This window comes from Gallinula chloropus, assembly GCF_964237585.1.
Source record: "Gallinula chloropus genome assembly, chromosome: 3".
In the NCBI taxonomy this organism is placed as follows: Eukaryota; Metazoa; Chordata; class Aves; order Gruiformes; family Rallidae; genus Gallinula; species Gallinula chloropus.
In genome coordinates, this window is record NC_140087.1 from 77518672 (window position 1) to 77538405 (window position 19734).

At 44.1% G+C, this 19734-nt stretch overlaps 2 protein-coding genes across 4 annotated transcripts in view; one reads left to right on the top strand and one right to left on the bottom strand.

The window, feature by feature from the left end:
• Nucleotides 1-83: 83 nt before the first annotated feature.
• On the bottom strand, nucleotides 84-7824 carry TRMT61B (tRNA methyltransferase 61B). 2 transcript variants are annotated; one of them, XM_084262438.1, is made up of 7 exons: nucleotides 7271-7824; nucleotides 7080-7182; nucleotides 2956-3146; nucleotides 1681-1772; nucleotides 1050-1285; nucleotides 379-459; nucleotides 84-191 (listed from the first exon to the last, which is right to left on the bottom strand). In XM_084262438.1, the coding sequence occupies exons 1-7, from the start codon at nucleotides 7793-7795 to the stop codon at nucleotides 148-150; spliced, it is 1272 nt and encodes a 423-aa protein (XP_084118564.1). In that variant the 5' UTR covers nucleotides 7796-7824; the 3' UTR covers nucleotides 84-147. The 2 variants fall into 2 exon arrangements, with proteins under 2 accessions (XP_084118564.1, XP_084118565.1); XM_084262439.1 differs by having other exon boundaries at nucleotides 1681-1768; nucleotides 2952-3146.
• A 119-nt stretch (nucleotides 7825-7943) lies between these two features.
• The window catches only part of WDR43 (WD repeat domain 43), a 29992-nt gene continuing 18201 nt past the window's right edge, over nucleotides 7944-19734 (top strand). The window contains exons 1-3 of one of the 2 annotated variants that reach the window (XM_084261239.1): nucleotides 7944-8190; nucleotides 12701-12835; nucleotides 14628-14749. In XM_084261239.1, the coding sequence (XP_084117365.1) occupies nucleotides 7960-8190; nucleotides 12701-12835; nucleotides 14628-14749 (488 nt within the window). In that variant the 5' untranslated portion in view covers nucleotides 7944-7959. Of the gene's footprint in view, nucleotides 8191-12435; nucleotides 12511-12700; nucleotides 12836-14627; nucleotides 14750-19734 lie in introns of those variants that run through there. The other variant, XM_084261240.1, reaches the window with a different exon arrangement.

A 19734-nucleotide genomic window follows, 5' to 3' on the forward strand; every position in this document is an offset into this window, starting at 1 on the left:
AGGTGGAGTTTCAAAATGTATATGCAGTAAAAACCAAAGCAGTCATTACTGAGAAGTCAGACAACTTGCAGAAAACAGCAGCTGTTGTGTAACATTTTATTTTATTTTGACACAATGCTGAAATTAGCAGCTACCAGCTCAGCACCATCAAGAAACGAGCGGTCGAAACTTTCTCAGCTTGGTAAGGAATGCTAATTAAAGAAACAAAACAAGTTACTACGTCAGAATTTCAATATACAATGATTACTTTATTATTCTAAGTTGTATGATTTCATGATCTAATAACGTCACACACAAGTACAAAAAAAAACCCAACCTATTTTTGAAAATAACACTAAACATTTAAGATAAAAACACCCCATTTTCCAAGTGTCTCACCTGAATGACCTTCCTGCCAATAAGACGGTCTGGCGACGTAAGGCACCAAGCAGTTTGTTTTTTCATCATCAGAATGTGATTCTGTGAAAAGTAAATGTAATTCTTTCAAAACAATTTCACACACACACTGGATAGAGTTGCCAACATATATGGATTATTTTTCCTTGACATATTTTAATTCTTTTTGCTTCTGTTAAAGTGCTTTGTTGTCACCTATCGGTGCATTCAATCTGTACCATTATGAGGCATCCTTTCCGTATTTGCTACAATAGCAGGATTACAAAACAGAGCCCACTGACTATGTTTCTTCTGTGGAATCCTTAAGTCCTTCAGGTTCCTGTTGCTGCTTTAGAGGACAAAGTACAAAGGACTAAATTTTGTTTTAAAAAAAAGTTTGAAAACAGTAGTAGAAGGGCAGTCACTCTTTATTTGCAGATTGCAATGTATTTTCTATTGAGTCTAGGCTTTCAGTAAGACATTTAAATAACCAATAATACATCCTCTTGCAAACCTGACAAGGGCAGGGCTTTCCAGAAGCTGATCTAGTCTTCACATCTCAGATGACCTACAGAAAAAAAAACACTGCCTCTTCCTACAGACTTTGCCTTCATTATATCCATAGATTAGCAAACTGTAGTAACAGGATCTCTCATCAGTAGTAATGTTCTTACCATCGTATTCGCTTTCTTGAAGAACTACTTGATCCTGAATGTGGATTTCTCCATATTCGCTTTGAAGTGGTTCTTCATTATTTTGTTCAGTTTCCACCATTTGGCTTGACTTGCAATTCTTGATTTTAGCAGGGAGTACCAACCAATTTCTGTAAGTCACTTCAATGATCTTTTCACACAAAAAAGGGAGTTTGCAGGTCCGTATTCTGTCTAAAAGGTCAATAACCTGTGTGATGCTTTTGAAGAAATGCAAAGGATAAAGTAGTAGTTGGAAAACTCACAATTATACTCTGTTAAGTTTCAGTTCTACTGCTTGTGTCATGTTGTTTACCTTTAAGGTTACATGAGTCCTTCAGTTTGTGGGTGAAGGAGCTAGCAACCCAACTACTGAACTGGAAGTTAAGTGAAAACTTTCACTGACCATAATGAGAGTACTCCCAAAGTAACAGCCAAGTGATTTGGCCAGGTGTAATTTGTACTGAGTGCAACTCACTGAAAAGAAATTACACAGGGGGGAAAAATAATTTGTTAAACATTTCATTAATGCCGGATATGTATTTTAAAAGATGCTTACATTTGTTACAAGGTTAGGTGATGTCTGAATAAATGTGTATGTGCTGGAAGTACTTACTTTGCTAAATACACAGCGCACACACCACCCTGTTTCAGACTTGGGTGTACAACACGCAGAGCAGACTGAGGGTTGAGCATATCCAGAACTATCTGCAGAAAACAGTTACAGATATGTTAATTCTTACAGGGAAAATATGTAATGTTTTTGCGTAACAACAATGCTTGGAGGGAAAAAAAGTTCTCTTTGGAAAATGAATGCACATAACAGCTGTATGTAACCACAAGCCAGTTTAATTACTGCGTCTCAAAACCTTAGAGAAATCTGAGACCCACACATTGACAACACAAAGTCCTTGCTACTTCTAAATGAATTTCTATTAAGCCAGTAAGTAGTGTTTCACCAACACAGTAGTCCTGTGTTAATGCTCCTACTAATTAAATTCTGTAATGCTGACATTAAAAAAAACTTTTGGAAGATGACATTTACTAGCACCTCTGGATATGTAGTTATCAAATCTAAAAAACCTAAAACCATTTCAAGTGCATCTTTATCACTAAAAGATCAAGCTACAGTCTCAAGATCTAACTTGCTGTTTGCTTCAAGATTTAGAAAACTCCCGTGTTTGGCATTTTACCCGTCTTCCCCATGAAAATTATTCACACTGTAAAACAATACCTGATCCTTCCTGTATAGTGTTACTTAAAAAGTAGTATTTTTATGCTATGTTTTATTTCTTTGCTGAAACTGTTTAAAGCAGTTGTGGATTGTTTAAAGTGTTAATGTAAGTAGTTTGTGTTGCACAGAAGAGTGATTAACCTCTAGATGTTTACCACAGCACAGCTCCTTTTACAAAGTCTGGGAATGAAAAGCAGGACAGGAGAGCAAGCGAGAGCATCCCTTACTCAAACTTAGACCTTAGTTATACTGTGTGTTCTATACAGCTGATGACAATGTTTACATATTTGTATTTTCAATAACCTTGTGTATTTTTCTTCGAAGTTAATGTTTGAAAAACATGCTTTAGATACACAAATGTCCATTTCTCCAAAATACAAGAACTTGAGTTTGCCTTTGCTTAGAAGACAGCAGTGATTCGTTGTAGTATTTGTACTACAGCCATATTGCGCCTTCATTTGGGAACCTGTAACTCTGAAAGCTTGAAAATACTTGTCATCAGACAAAAAAAGCTCACAGTCTTTCACTGATGAAGTTCCAAATGTTTTCTCTCATGTTAAAACAGATATGTGAATCCCACTGTGAGTGCAAGGACTCGAAGTTTTAATTTATGCAGAAAAGATAAATGTCAAATGGGGGGAATTCTTTTTGACTTACTGCATCAAGTGTTACAGATTTCATATCCTCAGCAGCTGTTGAAATGTCTTTAAGAATGAAATCCACATTATCTGGCCACTCTTCTGTATGTCCTATTTCCCATGCAGCACGCCACTGCCTGTAGTTCTTCTTAGCTAAGTTATGATGATCATTTCTGATTTCATAACTTAGTACACGTCCTTTGGGCCCAACTGGAAACAAAAGACACAGGACTTACTATTTTTTCCTGCCTGTAATAAAGAATTTAGAAGCAGCAGCTTAGTGAATAACAGAACTGCACCTTTAAATCTTGACAACTGCATTTCTTTTTTCTTTAGGTTTAGAACAAATACATAAAGTGCTCAATTCTTTCACAGACTGAAATCTGTCAATCCACTGATGAAGTAAAGCATAGTTACAGTAGTACAAACTGTTCCCAAGATGTCCTCCCAAAGTAACTCCTGCAGCAAAAGACAACTCGAGTGTCTTTGGCCCATCAGTCAACAATCCTGCTACAGCTACTAGAGGTATCAGCTGAGAAAGCCACAACATGGGTCATTCCTCACATGTTACAAATTTGACAGTGGCTGCTTCTGTTGTTAAGAAGATTTAAAACTGATGGTTTTAAATATTTTTTGACAGTCCTCATTTTTAGGAAGGCTTGCATAGCTCTTTCTCCCCCTATCACTCTACAGGGTTAGGGACATGTTAAGAAAATGCCCACATCAGCTCACTCACTCATCTCTCAGCCCCATAGACAAGTTTTCAAACATACTCTTATATATACATGGGATTGTGTTACCTTCCAGTTACTGTTAACTGTAATAAATTATTCTATTACTAAAATACAAATTTACTATCCTGAAGTCTACCATATGAGTCCAATGCATAATGTTCTTCATAAAGGAAGTGTTAGAAGGAAATCCAGGCTCAGACAGAGGGGTGTGCATTGCTCAGTTATTCTATCCTTGTAGCACCCTAATTTGTCAAACCTATCACACCATTAGTTTCTCTTTTTCCTTGACACTTTTTAATGTGAAAGACAGTTTTCAGCCATCAGCAGCTCAGTGAGTGAGGTTCTGTTACTTTCAAAGCCAATTTAGGTTGGAGTCACCAGGCTACTTCCTCACTGATGTGATCCCATTGTGAACCTATGCAGAAATTGGAACAAAAGGAGGGATGGGTTTGCCTGCAGCCTTTCCCTGATGGGGCTCACCCTGGATCAGACCCTGGCCAGAACCAGCACGTAAGGAAGGAGGGTTTTGGCAGCATCGCCTTTGATCACTATTTGAACAACTGTAGAATCATAGCACCAACTCCTTATTATTTAACATTATCAGTTTGGAACTAGTGGAGGAATAAAGTTATTCACACTAGCTTATTCCTTCTCTGCTCATTCCAAAGATTTCCTACATTATGAAACTGACTTCTGGGAAAATAAGGACAACTAGTTAAAATTGCTAGGCAAAACTCTTCATTACTGTGAAGTTACAGTATGCCAAGTTTGTGTACATTGTATTTTCCAGTTCTCAGCCATCTTAAAGTCATAGCAAATGTCACAGTCTTAACTTTGTCCTTCTGCACATCAGTAGTTTCTGGGAAAGACTGAAGGAGGAACAGAAAAGGTAACATAACTGAGAGTAGCACAAAGAGAGGAGACTAATGAAATATGTTAAATCAGTGAGAATTTAGGAAATTAAATACTTCCATGGACCTTGGTAATGCATCCAGTAGATTTAATTCCAGCATTTACCTGTGTAGCACATATATTTCTTGTTGGGTATCATTGCATTTAACAGTGGCAAAATTAGCCACCATTAGGAAAGAGCAACTTTCCTCTCATGAGTCAGTGCCAGATTGTGTTGAGCTGTGACTAACACCGTCTGTATTTGCTGCTGATTTCAGTTCAATCAATTTGAAAACAGCAATGCAATCTCTCCTCAAGACAGAACTCAAGTGGCACTCCAGGACTGCTTTCTTCCAATGGATAGGGTGATCATTTGGTGATGCCAAGGATTTTGCTGACTTGACATAGCTACAGCTAGATGAAACTGAGGAACCCACTGGATAAGACAGAAAAAGGAGAGAAATGATCAGCAAGTCTGGGTGCATTTGAAATGACTGAATACCCAAGGCAGAAAATAATTTGCTGTATTTAGCAAAAGCTAACTTTTGCCTTAGCCAACACCAGGTATTCAATCTCTTTCTTTGGATTTAGGGTCTGCATGTAGGGGAAGGTGGAAAAAGCTGATAACTCTCACTCTCCCTTCCCTCCAAACACATCTCAGGAAACAGAAGTGCTGACTTCCATCTTCCGTTCTGTCTGCTTCTGGCTGCTTTGAGCATAATCCCATACTATCTTAAAAACTCCACCATGGAAGTACCAGGAAACGTAGTTTGTTGCAGAAGGGTGATCGTAAGGAGCTAAGGAATAAAAGTAGGAGGAGCAGAGGTGCAACTGCTGACCCCAAAACCTGGGCCCAATGTGTATCATGACCATCTGCAGCTGAGTGATCTCAGGCAGCATTTAATGACTGATCACCAAAATAAGCATTTTCAACTGAATCAGCATACCAGGTAGAGATTACTGCAGCTAAACCAAAGGATTAAGGAGAACAACCTATTGTGTTCATGTATCTAGGGGATCCTCCAGATTCCCTTTGCTGCTGCTTACATGCCCTCCCTGACTTTATGCTTGGCACTCTAGTTTGTGCTGTTCGCTGAGCGTAACCATTCCTAGCTCCTCGCATTACCCTCAGCAGAATGGTGTGGCATCCCTGAGTGGGGGTGGATTGATGGCACTGGTAACATACTTGCTGAATACTAAACTCCCTCAGAAAAAACACTCATGCTTCTGAAACGCCTTGTGTGGTTATCCTGGAGGATGTGCTCAGGGACAGCAGCTATAAAGCATCGCTACACGGGAGAGTAAGAGTAAACTACTTCACTGCCCTTGAATTCTAAGGTGACTTAATGGACTTGAACAAAAGGAGCATCTGATCTGATCAGCTGTCTCCCTCACAAGAGCATAAGAGGGGGTACCACCTCCCACAGCTACCTGGCTGGCTGGAAGTGGGAGTACTGAAACGTTTTCCTGCTCAAACTCTTGAGTGACAGAGTACAACCACAAAGGCAGCCCAAACTGTCAATGTTTTACAGAGACAGACGATGCTTTACAACGTACGCTGGAATAACAGTAAAAAAAGCAATGTTAGCGTGGAGGTTTCACAGCACATCAGGATACAGGGTGCTTCTCAGCTTCAGTGACCGCTGCTGCCATCCTCAGGTATTCAGTTACTCTGATGGCAGGTTGCCCACAAGCACAAATTTGAACACAAGCCTTCAAGGTAACGCAACGTGTACCGTTCTGCTGTATCAGTTCAAGGTGACCCACAATGAAGTTCCCATCTCTACCCTTAAAAGTCCTTTGATGCTGCAGAGAGGGGCAGTATTCTGCAATTGCAGAAACATACTAAAAAAATTAAAAATTGAAATCCAAATTCAAATGGTGCTTTATTTTTCAGGTGTGTGCAAAAGGAATTATATTTTTGTTTGGTTTGGGTTTTTTTCCTTCCTTAAGGAAGCTGTTCTATCAGGAACCCGTAAACCAAATTATTCTGAAATGTGATCTGCTAACAAGGTCCGAGATGAAGCTGAAGGGTGAGGCTTCACCCTCACTCACATTGCTGAGTGCAAAGGTTCTCTCTACCTTTTAGAGCATTGAGACTTACATCAAACCAGGTGGGCTACAACATGGAAAAGTAAGTGTGTGTACCACTTTCGTGGGTACCCAGAAATCTGTGTGGTCCATCAAGATGAGGAAGAGAAAATGGAAGAGCAAGAGATTGGATAAAGAGTCTAATATGGTTAAACCAAAGCAAACAATAACCATGGCTGAAACTCAGCTTTCTGCAGTACCTTCAGTAACCCTTTGCACTATGGTCCTTGAAGTACAGACAAAACTGGTTGCAGTCCCCACACTGTCTCTGGCACAGTGATTTTCCTCTACGTCAGCAAACTATATCCAAGTGCATAAGTGGCAGCAAAGCTTTTAAGAACCGTAAGCACTTGGTCAAACGAAAGGCAACATGTACCAGCCCAAGGGAATCGGGCTGGTTCTGCACCTTCTAAACCCAGGTTCTCACCTGCTCTGGAGAGAAACAAGGTCATAGCACCAGAGCCGCTGCCGCTTTCCAAAACAGTGTCTCCCGGGTGGACATCCATCATCATCAAAATAGCGTTTGTATCCTGCGGGTGAGAGAAACACGGCAAATCACTACTTTTACCAACTAGGGAGGAGATGCGGGCCAGCGACCTCCCGCTGAGCGGTGGGTACCTTTGGGTAGGCGATGGTGGGCCCCCGTGGCATCAGCAGCACGTACTCCTCCAGCGAGGGCCGCCTCAGCAGCAGCCGCGCCCTGCCCGACGTGCGCAGCTCCTGCCCGGGCAGCTGCCCGATGATGTCCCGGTGGGGCAGGCGGCCGCCGGGGCTGGTCAACACCGATCCCGCCTCCAGCCGGCACATCAGCCTCAGCGTCGTGTTGTACTTCCTCCGCATCTCCGCCAGCGCCAGCTCCCCGGCGCGGAACGGCGCGGGACGCGCTCCCGCCGCCTCAGCAGGCGCCTGAGGAGCCGTCACCGCCTCCTCTTCCTCCTTCCCCCGCTCCGGGGCAATCCGAGGGGCCGCCGCGCACCGCCCCACCGCCGCCGCTTCCTCTGGCGGCAGCAGCCGCCTCACCCGCTCCAGCGGGGACAGCGACGTCTCCCACGCCCGCCTCCGGGGCCTCCCGCCGGGGGCCGCCCCATCGCCGGACGAGAGCGCGGAGGAGGCCGCCCGGCGCAGCCCGCGCCAGGCCCGCATGGGAAGCCACGGGCCGCCGAGCGCTTCTCCCCGCCCAGGGCCGCCTCGCCCGCGCGCCCGCGTGACGCCATCGGGGCGCGTCATCGGGGCGCGCGGCGCAGGCGCGCGGCCGCGAGCACGCGGCCGGTGCATGCGCCGGCGCGGAGGGCCGGGCGAGGAGCGCCATGGCGGCGGCAGCGTGTGGCGGGGAGGCGGTGGCAGCGGCCCGGGCCCTTTGCGCTTTCTCCCCGCGCGACCGTCGCTTCTTCGCCATCTCCAGCGCGGATGGGCGCCTGCGGGTGTGGGAGACGGCGAGCAGCCGCTTGCAGCACGAGTACGTGCCCTCCGCCCACCTCAGCGCTGCCTGTACTTGCCTGGCCTGGGCCCCGCCGGGGGGACGCCCGCCCCCCAGCAAGGTACGGATAGCGTGCGAGGGAGGGGAGAGGGATGGGGGGGGGTCGCTGAGGAAAGGGAGGGAGCGGGGGGGGGGATGGTGGCGCCCCGAGCAGCCTTAACGCGTGGCCGCGGCCCGTTCGGCTTCACCCCGCCCTCGGCGCCATGTGGCGGGGGTCGGCGTGGCCGGGCAGGCCGGGGAGCGGAGACGTGGCGTCCCGGTGCGGGGAACGGGATAAGGGTCCCGTTGGGAAGACCGGAGCTCCGCTCAGTTCAGCCACGGCATCCCCCGCCGTGCTTGGGGTACGGCCACGCGTGACGTCCCCCCGGGGCCGGGGGGGCGGGTGGGGGGAATCTGCTTCCCGCGGGGGAGCATCGCAAGGCTGCTCTTCACAAGGCAAATTTCACGTATTGGTGGGGGAAGCAGCGCTGGAGACTTGTTAATTTTGTTTTTTCAAACAAAAAAAGGGGCTATCAGAGAAGCACTGACTGTGTAAAGTCATTTGTCTTTCGTATAACCCGCATGGAAGAAGCCTTCCTTGAAGGAGCAAGGTATGTTACTTCACGGCACCTCTCAAAAAGGTGATGCTGCAGAACAGGTTGGCTACTGTGTGTCCAGTTAGCCTATGTACGGTTCACACTGTGGTAAAGGCAGTATCTCTCCACACTTCATTACCCTTGGAAGTATTTCCATGCAAGCTGCTGTGCTGTCCGTGATGCCTCTACCTGAGCTCAGGAATCCTGCAAGAAGGTATTCTGTAACCTTACTTAGAGCACATATCAGAGGGCTTGGACGTGTGCCACCTTCAATCTTTTATTTAATTTCACCTTCAGTGAGCACCCTAACTGAAAATATTTGCAGTTTATACAGTAAAGTACCTTTTTGTTCTCTTTACATTGAACTTTTTTTTTTTTTTTTAAATTGCTAAACCATAACCTGAGAGAAAAAAAAATCTTTGGACAAAGTATGTGAAATCCACACTTTTATCCTAAGAAGTAGGGAGTTTTTGATGTATCAACAGTTTAGGTTATTTGAAATACTGTAAGAGATATTTCAAAATGCTTAAAACAGAGATTACTGAAAGAAGATGACAGTGTTATTTCAGTTTTCTCAGTCGAGTAGTTTAGTCCCTGAACTTTGATAACTTCCAGAACATATGAGAATGTGGCTGAAGGGGTTAGTTTCAGATTGGCCTTAACCTGTTTGTCATGTAACTTGAAAGAAAAAGGGATACATGCATTGACTGCAGGGCTGTTGTAAGTGGTTCTTCACTCTGAATCTGATGTGAAAACAGGGTTAATCTATCCTGTGTGAAATAAAACTTAACATAGTGTACTGTTGTGGGGTCGTAAGTCAAGCACAGGAGGTGTTCCAGAGTGGCTTTTAAAAGCTAAGCCTTTTCTAGACACCCAACCCTAAAAGCCACAGGTGCACTAATTTAACCTGGTTTAGAGTTGTATGGAAAATGGACTTAATCAGACAACATTTGGATGCTTCTCAGTGGTTTCTGGTTGTTCTAGTAGTTTGAATGCTGCCCACTGCTTAAAAGTTGTCACATTTTCAAGTGGAGCTGGAAAACACCTTTTCTTGGAATAATTATGCTATGAACTTTTATAGTTCATTTGTCCTTAGACCAAACTGAAGAACTAAAGCTGTGATGGTTCTGCCAAATATATTTTACTGGTGTTTGTTTCTGACATTATTTAGTCTCTTTGATTCCTGGAGAGTTGACATCTCTCTAGGTAGTTCCAGTATCTGGTGCTCAGGAGTAAAACCGTGCCAGTGGATAGCTGTAAATGGTATTTGGCCAAGTTACACCTAGACTAAGTTTGTTTTGGACTGGTGCCATGCTAATGAAGGCCATGTGTTACAGGGGAATATGAGAAATCAAGTTTTGAAGTGCAGGCCCTGGAATAGCTGATGCAGTGATGGGTGGCTGCACACGTGCTTTCGTAGTGTGGGTGCTTCCTGCTCGTGGTGGTCACCATCTCCTGCTTGATGAAGTGGAGCCTTGTGCAAGAGAGCATGGACCCCCGACTTCCCAAATACATTAATCAGCTTTCTTCCTGCTAGGCTGCAATTGCTCTGTCATTTTCAACTCTCAAGGCTCTTTAGGCTTCCCCCCACTTTGATGTTAAATGCTTTACTTCACATGTGAGCAGCAGAGATTTGGTTTCTGTTTTGTTTTGGGGTGTTTTTGTTTTAAAAAAGTTTTAAGTAGTGGCACAAGTACTCAAGTAAGAACATCATGGAAAAAAATGCCCACACAGTCCCTTTCCAAATAACTTCTTTTAATCATCTCCATAAATCTGAAATACCCCACCCCAAAACCTGACACTTCATATAGTTCATCACCACTCCCTGTCCTTGTCATATCAATGAGAACCGGGTGCTCTTGTACTTAAGACCCCAATCTGCAGCTGAATCTCATATGAATCTCTACTGCACTTGCCACACTAATAATCTAATGCAGGGGAGAGAATATTCATTGGTTTGGTGTGGCCTGGGTTGTTTTGGGGTGTTTTTTAATTAACTTGTTCTTGGAGGATTTTTTTTCAAGTCATCTCCCAACGTTAACATGTGTCTGAGTTTTCCACTGGCACTTATTTTGCATAAAAATCTCTGATGAAATGCTGCACTAATAAGGCTCACAAAAGGTGGTCAAAAAAGAAGTATTTTAAAATAATAGTTGGAAAAAAACTTCACTGCTTCTAGCTTTCTTCTTGACACTGGAAATAACTGAACTGCAGTGTGAATTTTGTTGCATCTTTGGGTTGTTCCAAGGGAAATTGACCATAAACTGAAATGGAGGAGGAACAAATCTCAGTTAAAAGGTTTATGCAGGGGAAGAGAATAAAATCCGCTCTTAATTGCGGTTTTGCTTTGCAGTCTTGGGGATGTGGGGGGTGGTTAATAAAACTACAGAAAGAGATTGAGAAGTATCAGGAGAAACATAAACTGCACTTGCTTCTCCACTGACTTAGTGACCCTGGTCTTTGCACACCAGCCAGAAGTTTCAAGATGGTTTAGTTGACAAAAATGGAACTAGTTGAGTCTTTTTCTCACACATTCTCTTGAAACCTAGTTGATTTTCTTGGCTGTGCTTTGCAACTGTGGTGGTGTCTCAGCACCTATGTTTTTTTAAATATTTTATCAAAGTTCTTATTTCCCAGGAAAGGTAGAAGTGGTTTTGCAAAGAACCTGCTGTAATCTCTGTCCTTGAGGATCTCCTTGTGATGTATCTTTGTAGCATAAAACAAAACACTTCACTTTGCCAAAAGCTTTGTCTCTGTTAAATACAGAGGAAAAGAAAGCCCCACTTCAAAAGTGCTAAAGTATTTATCCTGCACTGTTCACCTTTTAAATCTTAGTTGTGGTTAAAACTACCAAATCCAAGAGGCAGGGTTATGCATCTCTGTGCCCGAGTAAAAATTACTCATTTGCTGTGTGATGTCTCTTGTATGATGGATTAGGTACACCACCTGCAGCTTGCAAAGAGCTGATGACCCATGTTTTGTCAGTCTCCTTTGGCTCCTGGTTGCTATCAGTGCAGATTTATCTGTTGTGTAGAAGAATTGGGTTGTGTGTAATTTTTTGGTTTTTTTTAAATAGGAGAGGGGATGTTGCTGTGATGTAACAAATGGAACAAACTTAAGAAAATCCAATTTAAAAATGAGATTAGGGATGGGTTTTTTTCTTCTGAAGTCCTTTAACAGTTTTTGGGTAGGTTGGTTGGTTTTTTTTACTGTGTGTGCATGTGGTAAATTACGTGGGATTAACCCAGTGAGAGTAGATACAGTGGCCTTTCCTGCCTGCTTTGTTTTGGTTTCACATACTTCCAAGCCAGTTCCTTCTCCCCTTCTCAGTTGTGTGCTGCATTTACCCCTTTTGGAGAAGAACGATGAAGTAAAATGCCTTCTCAGAGGGTTTGGTAGTACTTGCACAGCAGGAGGGTGAAGACTTCAGAATCCTGTGGTTGTAGGAAGACATCTGGAGTTGAGCAGGACATGGACAAAGCACTTACCGTCGAGTCCTGCTTCCTTCCCTCTGCAGACCTGGGTTGCTCCTTTGTAACAGGCATTATGAATACTCTGTGTTCACAAGACTCCTCTGAATAGCATTTGAGAAGAGATAAACTGATCATTCCTGATCAGGCACTTATTTCCATTCTGGGGATGAACTGTTCTTCATGGTGTTAGTCTTTACCTCTGGGACACAAACTCTGAAATGCTAAATGTTTGTTTTTTCCTTCTCTCCTGTATGTGGTCGCTGGGCTAGCAAAATGGCCTCCACCAAACCTTTCCAAGTGACTCATAGCAACTTTGTTACCTTGGTCCTGGAGGTATGAGTCTCTAGGTTGTCGTGCACTTCAGTCTCTTAATTTTGTATCTTAGTAGAGTTTGTGCTGGCTGAGTGGGTCTCAGGCCACATAGAGAACTTTTTCTTCCCACCCCTGCCCCAACCCCTTTTAACAGTGAATGTATCTGATCAGACTAATTGACTTCATGCTTTCTCTCTTGTGATTTTTCCAGGATGGCCCACAGAGGAAAAAACGGAAGTCTGAGGTTGCAGAAGTGGACAAGCAGTTAGATATCCTGGCTATTGGTACAGCAGTTGGTAGCATTTTGTTGTACAGCACGGTAAAAGGAGAATTGCAAAGCAAGCTAGTAAGTAGTGTCCTTTTCATCACACGCTACCAAATACTGATGGTTTAACTCAGTTTATGCAGTTCTTTCTGCTGCTTGAAAATGGAATAAACTAATTATTCAGAACTTCTTTTTTTTTTCTCTTAATGGCTGCATATATAAATAGAAATGTGGTAATTCACATACTTGGGAATCTTTGAGTGGTGCATTTTCTGTTGTTGGCAATATGTACCTGTCATGGTTTTACCCTGGCTGAGAGCTGAGATCCATACAGCAACTAAAAACATCAGGGTGTTATCAGCACTGCTTTCATTTTAACTCTCAAACACAGCATTCCATCCGCTGCTACAGAAGAAGTTAACTCCATCCTGACTGAAACCAGGACAGTACCCATTGAGAAATCTTGGTTCTGAAGTCACTGTTGTATCTTAACTTTGTGCATGCTTTGCATGCTTTTGTTATTTTGCATTAAGAGTAACAGTAATGATGAAATGAAATTCCTGGCTCTAGGGAGTTAAGTCCCCCGAGGGAGTGTCATACCCTCAGTTCCTGCATGGCATTGTGGGAGAGGAGGGCAAGATTTGAATCAATCATCAGCTCCGGGGGAGGTGTCATGCTGGTGCACTGTGTAAACTTGCCTCCCTTGTGGAAGCATTTGAGCCCTCTTGGCACATAATCTTTCTTGAATATGATAGGCAAAATGAAAACCAGCATTTCTTTCTCATTAATAACTTCCCTGTTACTCCTGAGGACCTTGGTTTTAGTCTTGGGCCACATAACAAGCAAAATTGTGTGTATGACTGTGCAATACTTAGAGATACTTGAGCATATACTTCGGCTTCTAAAGCATTAAGCTGTATGTAGAGAGATAAATGTATATAAATTTAAAGGAAGCAATAACTTTTTAAAATCATGGTATGTGCAAGTCACACTAGCTAACAAACATAAGCATTTTTTTTTTTTTAAATGGAAAAACTATGCCTGAAAACTGAACAAAAATAAAAGATCTTCAGGTTGAAATTTACAGTTTCGCTTGGTTTGAAACCACTGGCTGCTCTTCTATAGGAGGAGGATAGCAGATGTTATTTGACAACTACTTTCTTCTTAAATAGGTTGAATTAAAAGATTATTCCTCCTAGAATAAGAACTGTCAGGTTTAGCTGTCCTTACTGACCAGAGTATCCTGCAGTGATGGCTTTTGTCTTGTTCAGAGCTGAATTGCAGTGACACTTTGGGAAGCAGTCTGAGCTGGCTGGTGTCTATTCAAATACTGAAATTTTGTAAACTCCAGGAAACGTTTATTTGTAAAGGATTAAAGTGTATAGCTGCAAAAGCTGCAAAGATTTTGGTTGTTGAGAGGTGAATGATACCCCTTTGTAGGGTTGTCTTACCTGATGATGGCTCACTCCTGAATGCTGAATACAAAGGAAAGGATACCCTTCTCTGAATGTACTTAAGCAAGTACTTGCATGGCTATCAGCAAGACACCTGTGCTAGCCTTTCCTTTGAGCAAATCTCATACTGTTAGGCTTGTTTGGCTGCATATATAAAAATAGTGGGCAGGATGACTTTTTTTTGGTTATGAAGTGTTAGAACAAGAATTAATCCATATACTTATGTCTACATATCAAAATAGGTAGTATCTATAACTTAGATAATTGTATGTATGTTGGTATTTAAAACCACACCCTCTCCAACGTGTCCATGATTTCAATTTAGCCCCCAAAGGAGCAGCTTATTCACACTGTTGGGGTGGGGAAGAAGCAGTCAAGACTCAATTTATTAATGAGCTTGACCCTCTTACCTCTTGTAGGATGGTGGTCATGACAGTAGAGTAAACTGTGTGAGATGGCATCAGGACAATGGCTGTTTGTATAGCTGTTCAGATGATAGACACATTGTGGAATGGAACACACAGACCTGCAAAGTAAAGTGGTAAGTGATGCCATTTTTTCATCAAACTTGTTGGCATTTGCTCTGTGTATTTCTTCCTACACAGATTCTAATTGAGGCCCTATTGGGAAATGCTGCAATTGACTCCTGGCTGTATTTTTTTTCTTGTCTGTGTTTGGGGGTGGTTTTATTGTGGGATAGAAGAGTATTTCTTATGTTTGGCTTTCTTCCTCAGTGTATTGAAAACTCTGCTGAGTCCCTCCATCCTAACTTTCAAGGGAGCATGGGCGTTCAGTCACTTACATGACAGTGAAATACCTAAATTCTAGGAAGCATCTTTGGATGTATGGGGAAGCAGATAACTGGAACACCTCACCCCAGTCATACCAGTTGCATGTACTCAGCTTTCCTCAGAAGGCCTCGCTGTGATGATACCCACTTGGTTTCGCTCACTACTGATGTGCAGTGGGGACAGTTCCACTTGGCTGTCTGAGCAGGCTGTGCTGGTTTAAAGTACTGATGAGCAATCGAAGAATGGCATGGGTTGGAAGGGACCCCAAGGATCAGAGAGTTCCAACACCTGGCCACAGGCAGGGCCCCATCTAACCTGGCCTTGAACACCTCCAGGGATGGGGCTTCCACCACCTCTCTGGGCAGCCTGTTCCAGCACCTCAACACTCTCTCTGTAAAGAACTTCCTCCTAATATCTAATCTAAACCTTCCCTCCTTTAGCTTCAGTCCATTCCCCCTTGTGCTGCCAGTGTCTGCCCTTTTACAAAGTTGATTCCCCTCCTGTTTCTCTGCTCCCTTCAGGTACTGGAAGGCTGCAATGAGGTCCTCCTGCAGCCTTCTCTTCTCTAGGCTGAACAAGACCAGCTCCCTCAGCAAAGTAGAGCTTAGTGCAGAGTAATAAGATGCCTGGTGTAGGTGTATGCATTCTGTTACAATAAAGTCAAACTTTTTTTAAACTAGAATGAAGAAACCAAGATTCCTATGAATGATGCTAGTTATCTTTCTTCAGTAAAAGTCTAGTAAAACCACCTGGACTCTTCTCTTTACATTTCCTACTGCTTGATTATTCTTACTGCAGCTCTGCTGGTTTTGTTAAGGATGGTGTGGGTGCTGCACAGGAACCAAATTCCCTGAGAAAACAGATGCATCCTCAGGTTGTATTCAGTTCAGATCCTGCGTGAAGTTGCAGAGGATGGCTGCAAAATCTCCCTCTAGCCGTCTCTTCTTAGGATTGAACACCTGGTTCCCTCACCTTTTCCCCTTCCATGCTCTAGTCCCTAAGCTGCATTTTGTCCCAGGGTGGGCATAGTGCTCTGATGCAGTTTCAAAACTTGTGCTGGGGGGAGGAATCACTTCCCCTGACCTCCTGGCCACACGCTAGCTGATGCCAATCAGTGTGATGCCAATCAGTGTGAAGTTTACCTCATTGCCTCAGCTTGACTATGAGGACTGCAGGCTTCTCTTCTGCAGAGCTGCTTTCTAGCCACTTGTCCCCAGGCTGTACTGGGACTTTCTCATCCTGCCTGCAGGAATTCACATTTTCCTTTGAGATTCTGACAGGCTGTTTCTCATGCCTGCTGGGATGCCCCCGAGTAAAGGCTCTGCCCTCCAGCGTATCAGCTGCTTGGTATTGAATGGGAACTTCTGTGTGCATTCTGTCCTGTTTTGGGGTAGTTAATGAAGACCTGGCCAATTACTGTGTTAAACAGTATTGAGACATCCTGTGGGAGTGACAGCAATGTCTGGCCACAAGCTGAACTTCATACATGACAACTGTTTGAGCTCAGTGATCCAAACCAGGTCTTATACCTCGTTAGAGCCCATCCATTCAGTCTACATGTCTCCAATTTGTCTGCAAGGATACTGTGTGAGACATTGTCAAAAGCATTGCTAAAGTCATGTTAAATAGCATATTACAACCTCTCAACCACCAAGACAGCTGTCTCATTAAGAAGGCAGTTAGGTTGGTTAGGTGGGACTTGCCATTTGTGAATCTACACTGGCTGTTCCCAGGTCACTTTGACCTTTGTATGCCTGGAATGGCTTCCAGGTGGATTTGTTGTATAACCTTCCCTATTGTTTCCTGGATTCTCCTTCTTGTTGGATAATATTTTGTCTCTAACTTTTTCTTTCCAAGTCATCAGATTTTTCTCTGGAGCTTTGTGGCCATTTAAAACTATCAATAGTGTGGTCTTGTAACGGCATTGGCCTCGGGACTTCTGGATGCATCCCATTCAGTGTTCAGGAGTTACATGAGCTGGATTTGCTGTTGGGGTCCCGAAGTTGATCACCCTTTTACTATAGGGAGCGTTTTGCTCGCTCTGACTCTGGCACTTAAGTTTGGGAACGTGGGAGGCCTGAGAGGCTTTGCTCTGCAGTGCTTTTCTGTGTACCAAATGGGTCCCTATGCCATTCAGCAGCAGGCCCACGCTTTTCTTCAGTCATCATCTTACTGCTGCTGATCTGCTGCATGTAGATGTCCTTTTGTTGTGTCATATTCCCTGCTGGTTTGAACACCATCTGAGCTTTGGCTAATTCTGTCCCTACACTCCTGGACCATATTTTTATGTTCCTCTGTGTAACCTGTTCCCACTCCCAAGTCCTCTATAATAATTTTTTGTGGTTGAGTCAGGAGTTAGCCACTTGGCAATGTCAGACTTCTGCAGTGCCTGGTGATTTCTTGCTCACTGGAGTGGACTGTTCTTTTGCTCGGAGGAGGTTATTCTGGAAGAGCAACCAGCCTTACTGGGCCCTTTTGCCCCTCAGGGCAGCCTCCAGTGGGGTCCTGTCAATCACTTCTCTGAGTAAGTTCTTCTGAAGTCCAGGGTTGTCATCCTGATGTTTTACCTTGCTCGGTTTTCCCCAGGATCTTCAAATCAACTGTCTTGTGGAACCCTATTTTGTGATTAAATATAGCTGGAGATTGTAATTGATGATCACACCTCATAGCAGTTCTTGCCCTTTATTTTGGTAGGGTTTTTTTTTTTGAGTAGCTTATCCAGTAGAAGTACCTTTCATAGGTTGGTTGCAAGTCATGTGCATCAGGAAAAGGTACTCAGCACGTGCCAGCAATCTCTGGATATAGTTCTGCCTTGCGATGCTGCCCTTCCACAGTTGTTGGGGTGGGTAAAGCCCCTTAGGAGGTCCAGGGCATGGTATTAAGTCTCTTTTTTAATTGGAAAGTCTGTAGCAGATACCCACCGTATCATCCTCGCTGGTCTCTTCTCATACTCACCTGTAAGTTCCCTACTGCTCCTTTGCCAGTCCTAGAGGAAAGCTCCATGTGTTCATGCTGCACTATTGTGTGGAGAAACCTCTCCCTTCTTTGCCTTCCTGACATGTCCTTCCTAAAGGTCCATGTATCACAGCAGTCCTGCCCAGCAAGCTATACCACTATTTCTCTGTGATCCCAATGAGACTTTGACTCTGAAGCTGCCTGTGAGTATCTGTTTCACCCTGTTTGAATCCCATAGTGTGTTCCCATATACAGGCTCTTGAGATGAGTCCCTGTCCTGCTGAGAGGTGTGGGCAACGAACGGCCTAGTGAATAAGTCAAGACGAGTGATGAGTGGTGTTCTGCAGGGGTCAGTACTGGGACTGGCACTGTTTAACATCCTTGTCAGAGACATGAACGGTGGTATTCAGCAAGTTTGCCAACAGCACCAAGCTGTGTGGGGTGGCAGGCACACCGGAGGGAAGGGATGCCATTCATTCAGATGGACCTTGACAGGCTTCAGACGTGGGCCTGTGGAAACCACATGAAGTTCAACAAGGGCAAGGGCAAGGTCCTGCACATGGGTTGGTGCAATCCCAAGCACAGCTACAGGCTGGATGGAGAATGGGTTGAGAGCAGCCCTGAGGAGGAGGAGGACTTGAGGGTGGTGATTGATGTAAAGCTCTACATGATGCTGCAAAGCACACATGCAGCCCAGAAAGCTGCATGTCTTGCAGCTGTCCTGAGCTGCATCAAAAGCAGTGTGACCAGCGGGTAGAGGGAAGTGATTTCTCCTCTCATGAGACCCTGCCTGCAGTACTGCGTCCAGCTCTGGGGTCCCTGGTACAAGAAAGACATGGAGCTGTTGGAGTGAATCCAGACGAGAGCCATAAAGATGATCAGAGGGCTGGAGCCCCTTTCCTATGAAGACAGGCTTGTTCAGCCATGAGAAGAGAAGATTCCAGAGAGACCTTATTGCAGCCTTTGGGTACCTAAAGAGGGGCTATGGGAAAGCTGAGGAGGGACTGTTCGGAAGAGCATGTAGTGTTAGGACAAGGGGTAATGGGTTTAAACTGAAAGACAATGGATGTAGGTTAGATAGAAGGAAAAAAATGTTCACTCTGAGGGTGGTGAGGCTGTGGCAGAGGCTGCCTAGAGAAGCTGTGGCTGCCCCCTCCCTGGCAGGGTTCAAGGCCAGGTTGAACAGGGCTTTGGGCAACCTGGGTAGTGGGGTGCTGTGCCTGCCCATGGCAGGGGGTTGATACTAGGGGATCTTTGAGGTCCTTTCTGACGCAAACCAGTCCCAAACCCCCCCAAACAGGGGGGCCTGTGGTTATAAAAGGTAATTAGAGGCATTGTATTCTTTAATTTTGACATTTGCAACAAATAACTGTTCTGGATACGTTAGAAGTACACCAGTAGTATAATACACTGCTTTCTACTTGGTGATATGTTATGAATTAAATAAAAAAAAAAAGAGTAAAGGAAAACAATTCTCTAAAATTTTACTTAAATTGATGAAATAAGATGGAACAAATTATCCAAAATAATTGCTCATGCCCAAGGTATCTGTGAGATTGCCCACATTCTTTAGCACTTGTCAGGACTTGAAAATATACTTACTTATACCACAGAGAATTCAGGCTGTCTGCTTGTGGGTCAAAAATTGTTCAACATCTTTTGATTTCCAGGCTTCTAGGTGACTATCGAATGTGGGCTGCTAGATAGGCAATGGAAACCATGTGGCTTTAGACCTGATTTCCTTAATCACTCTGGAAGCAGCTCATAGAATCACTTCAGG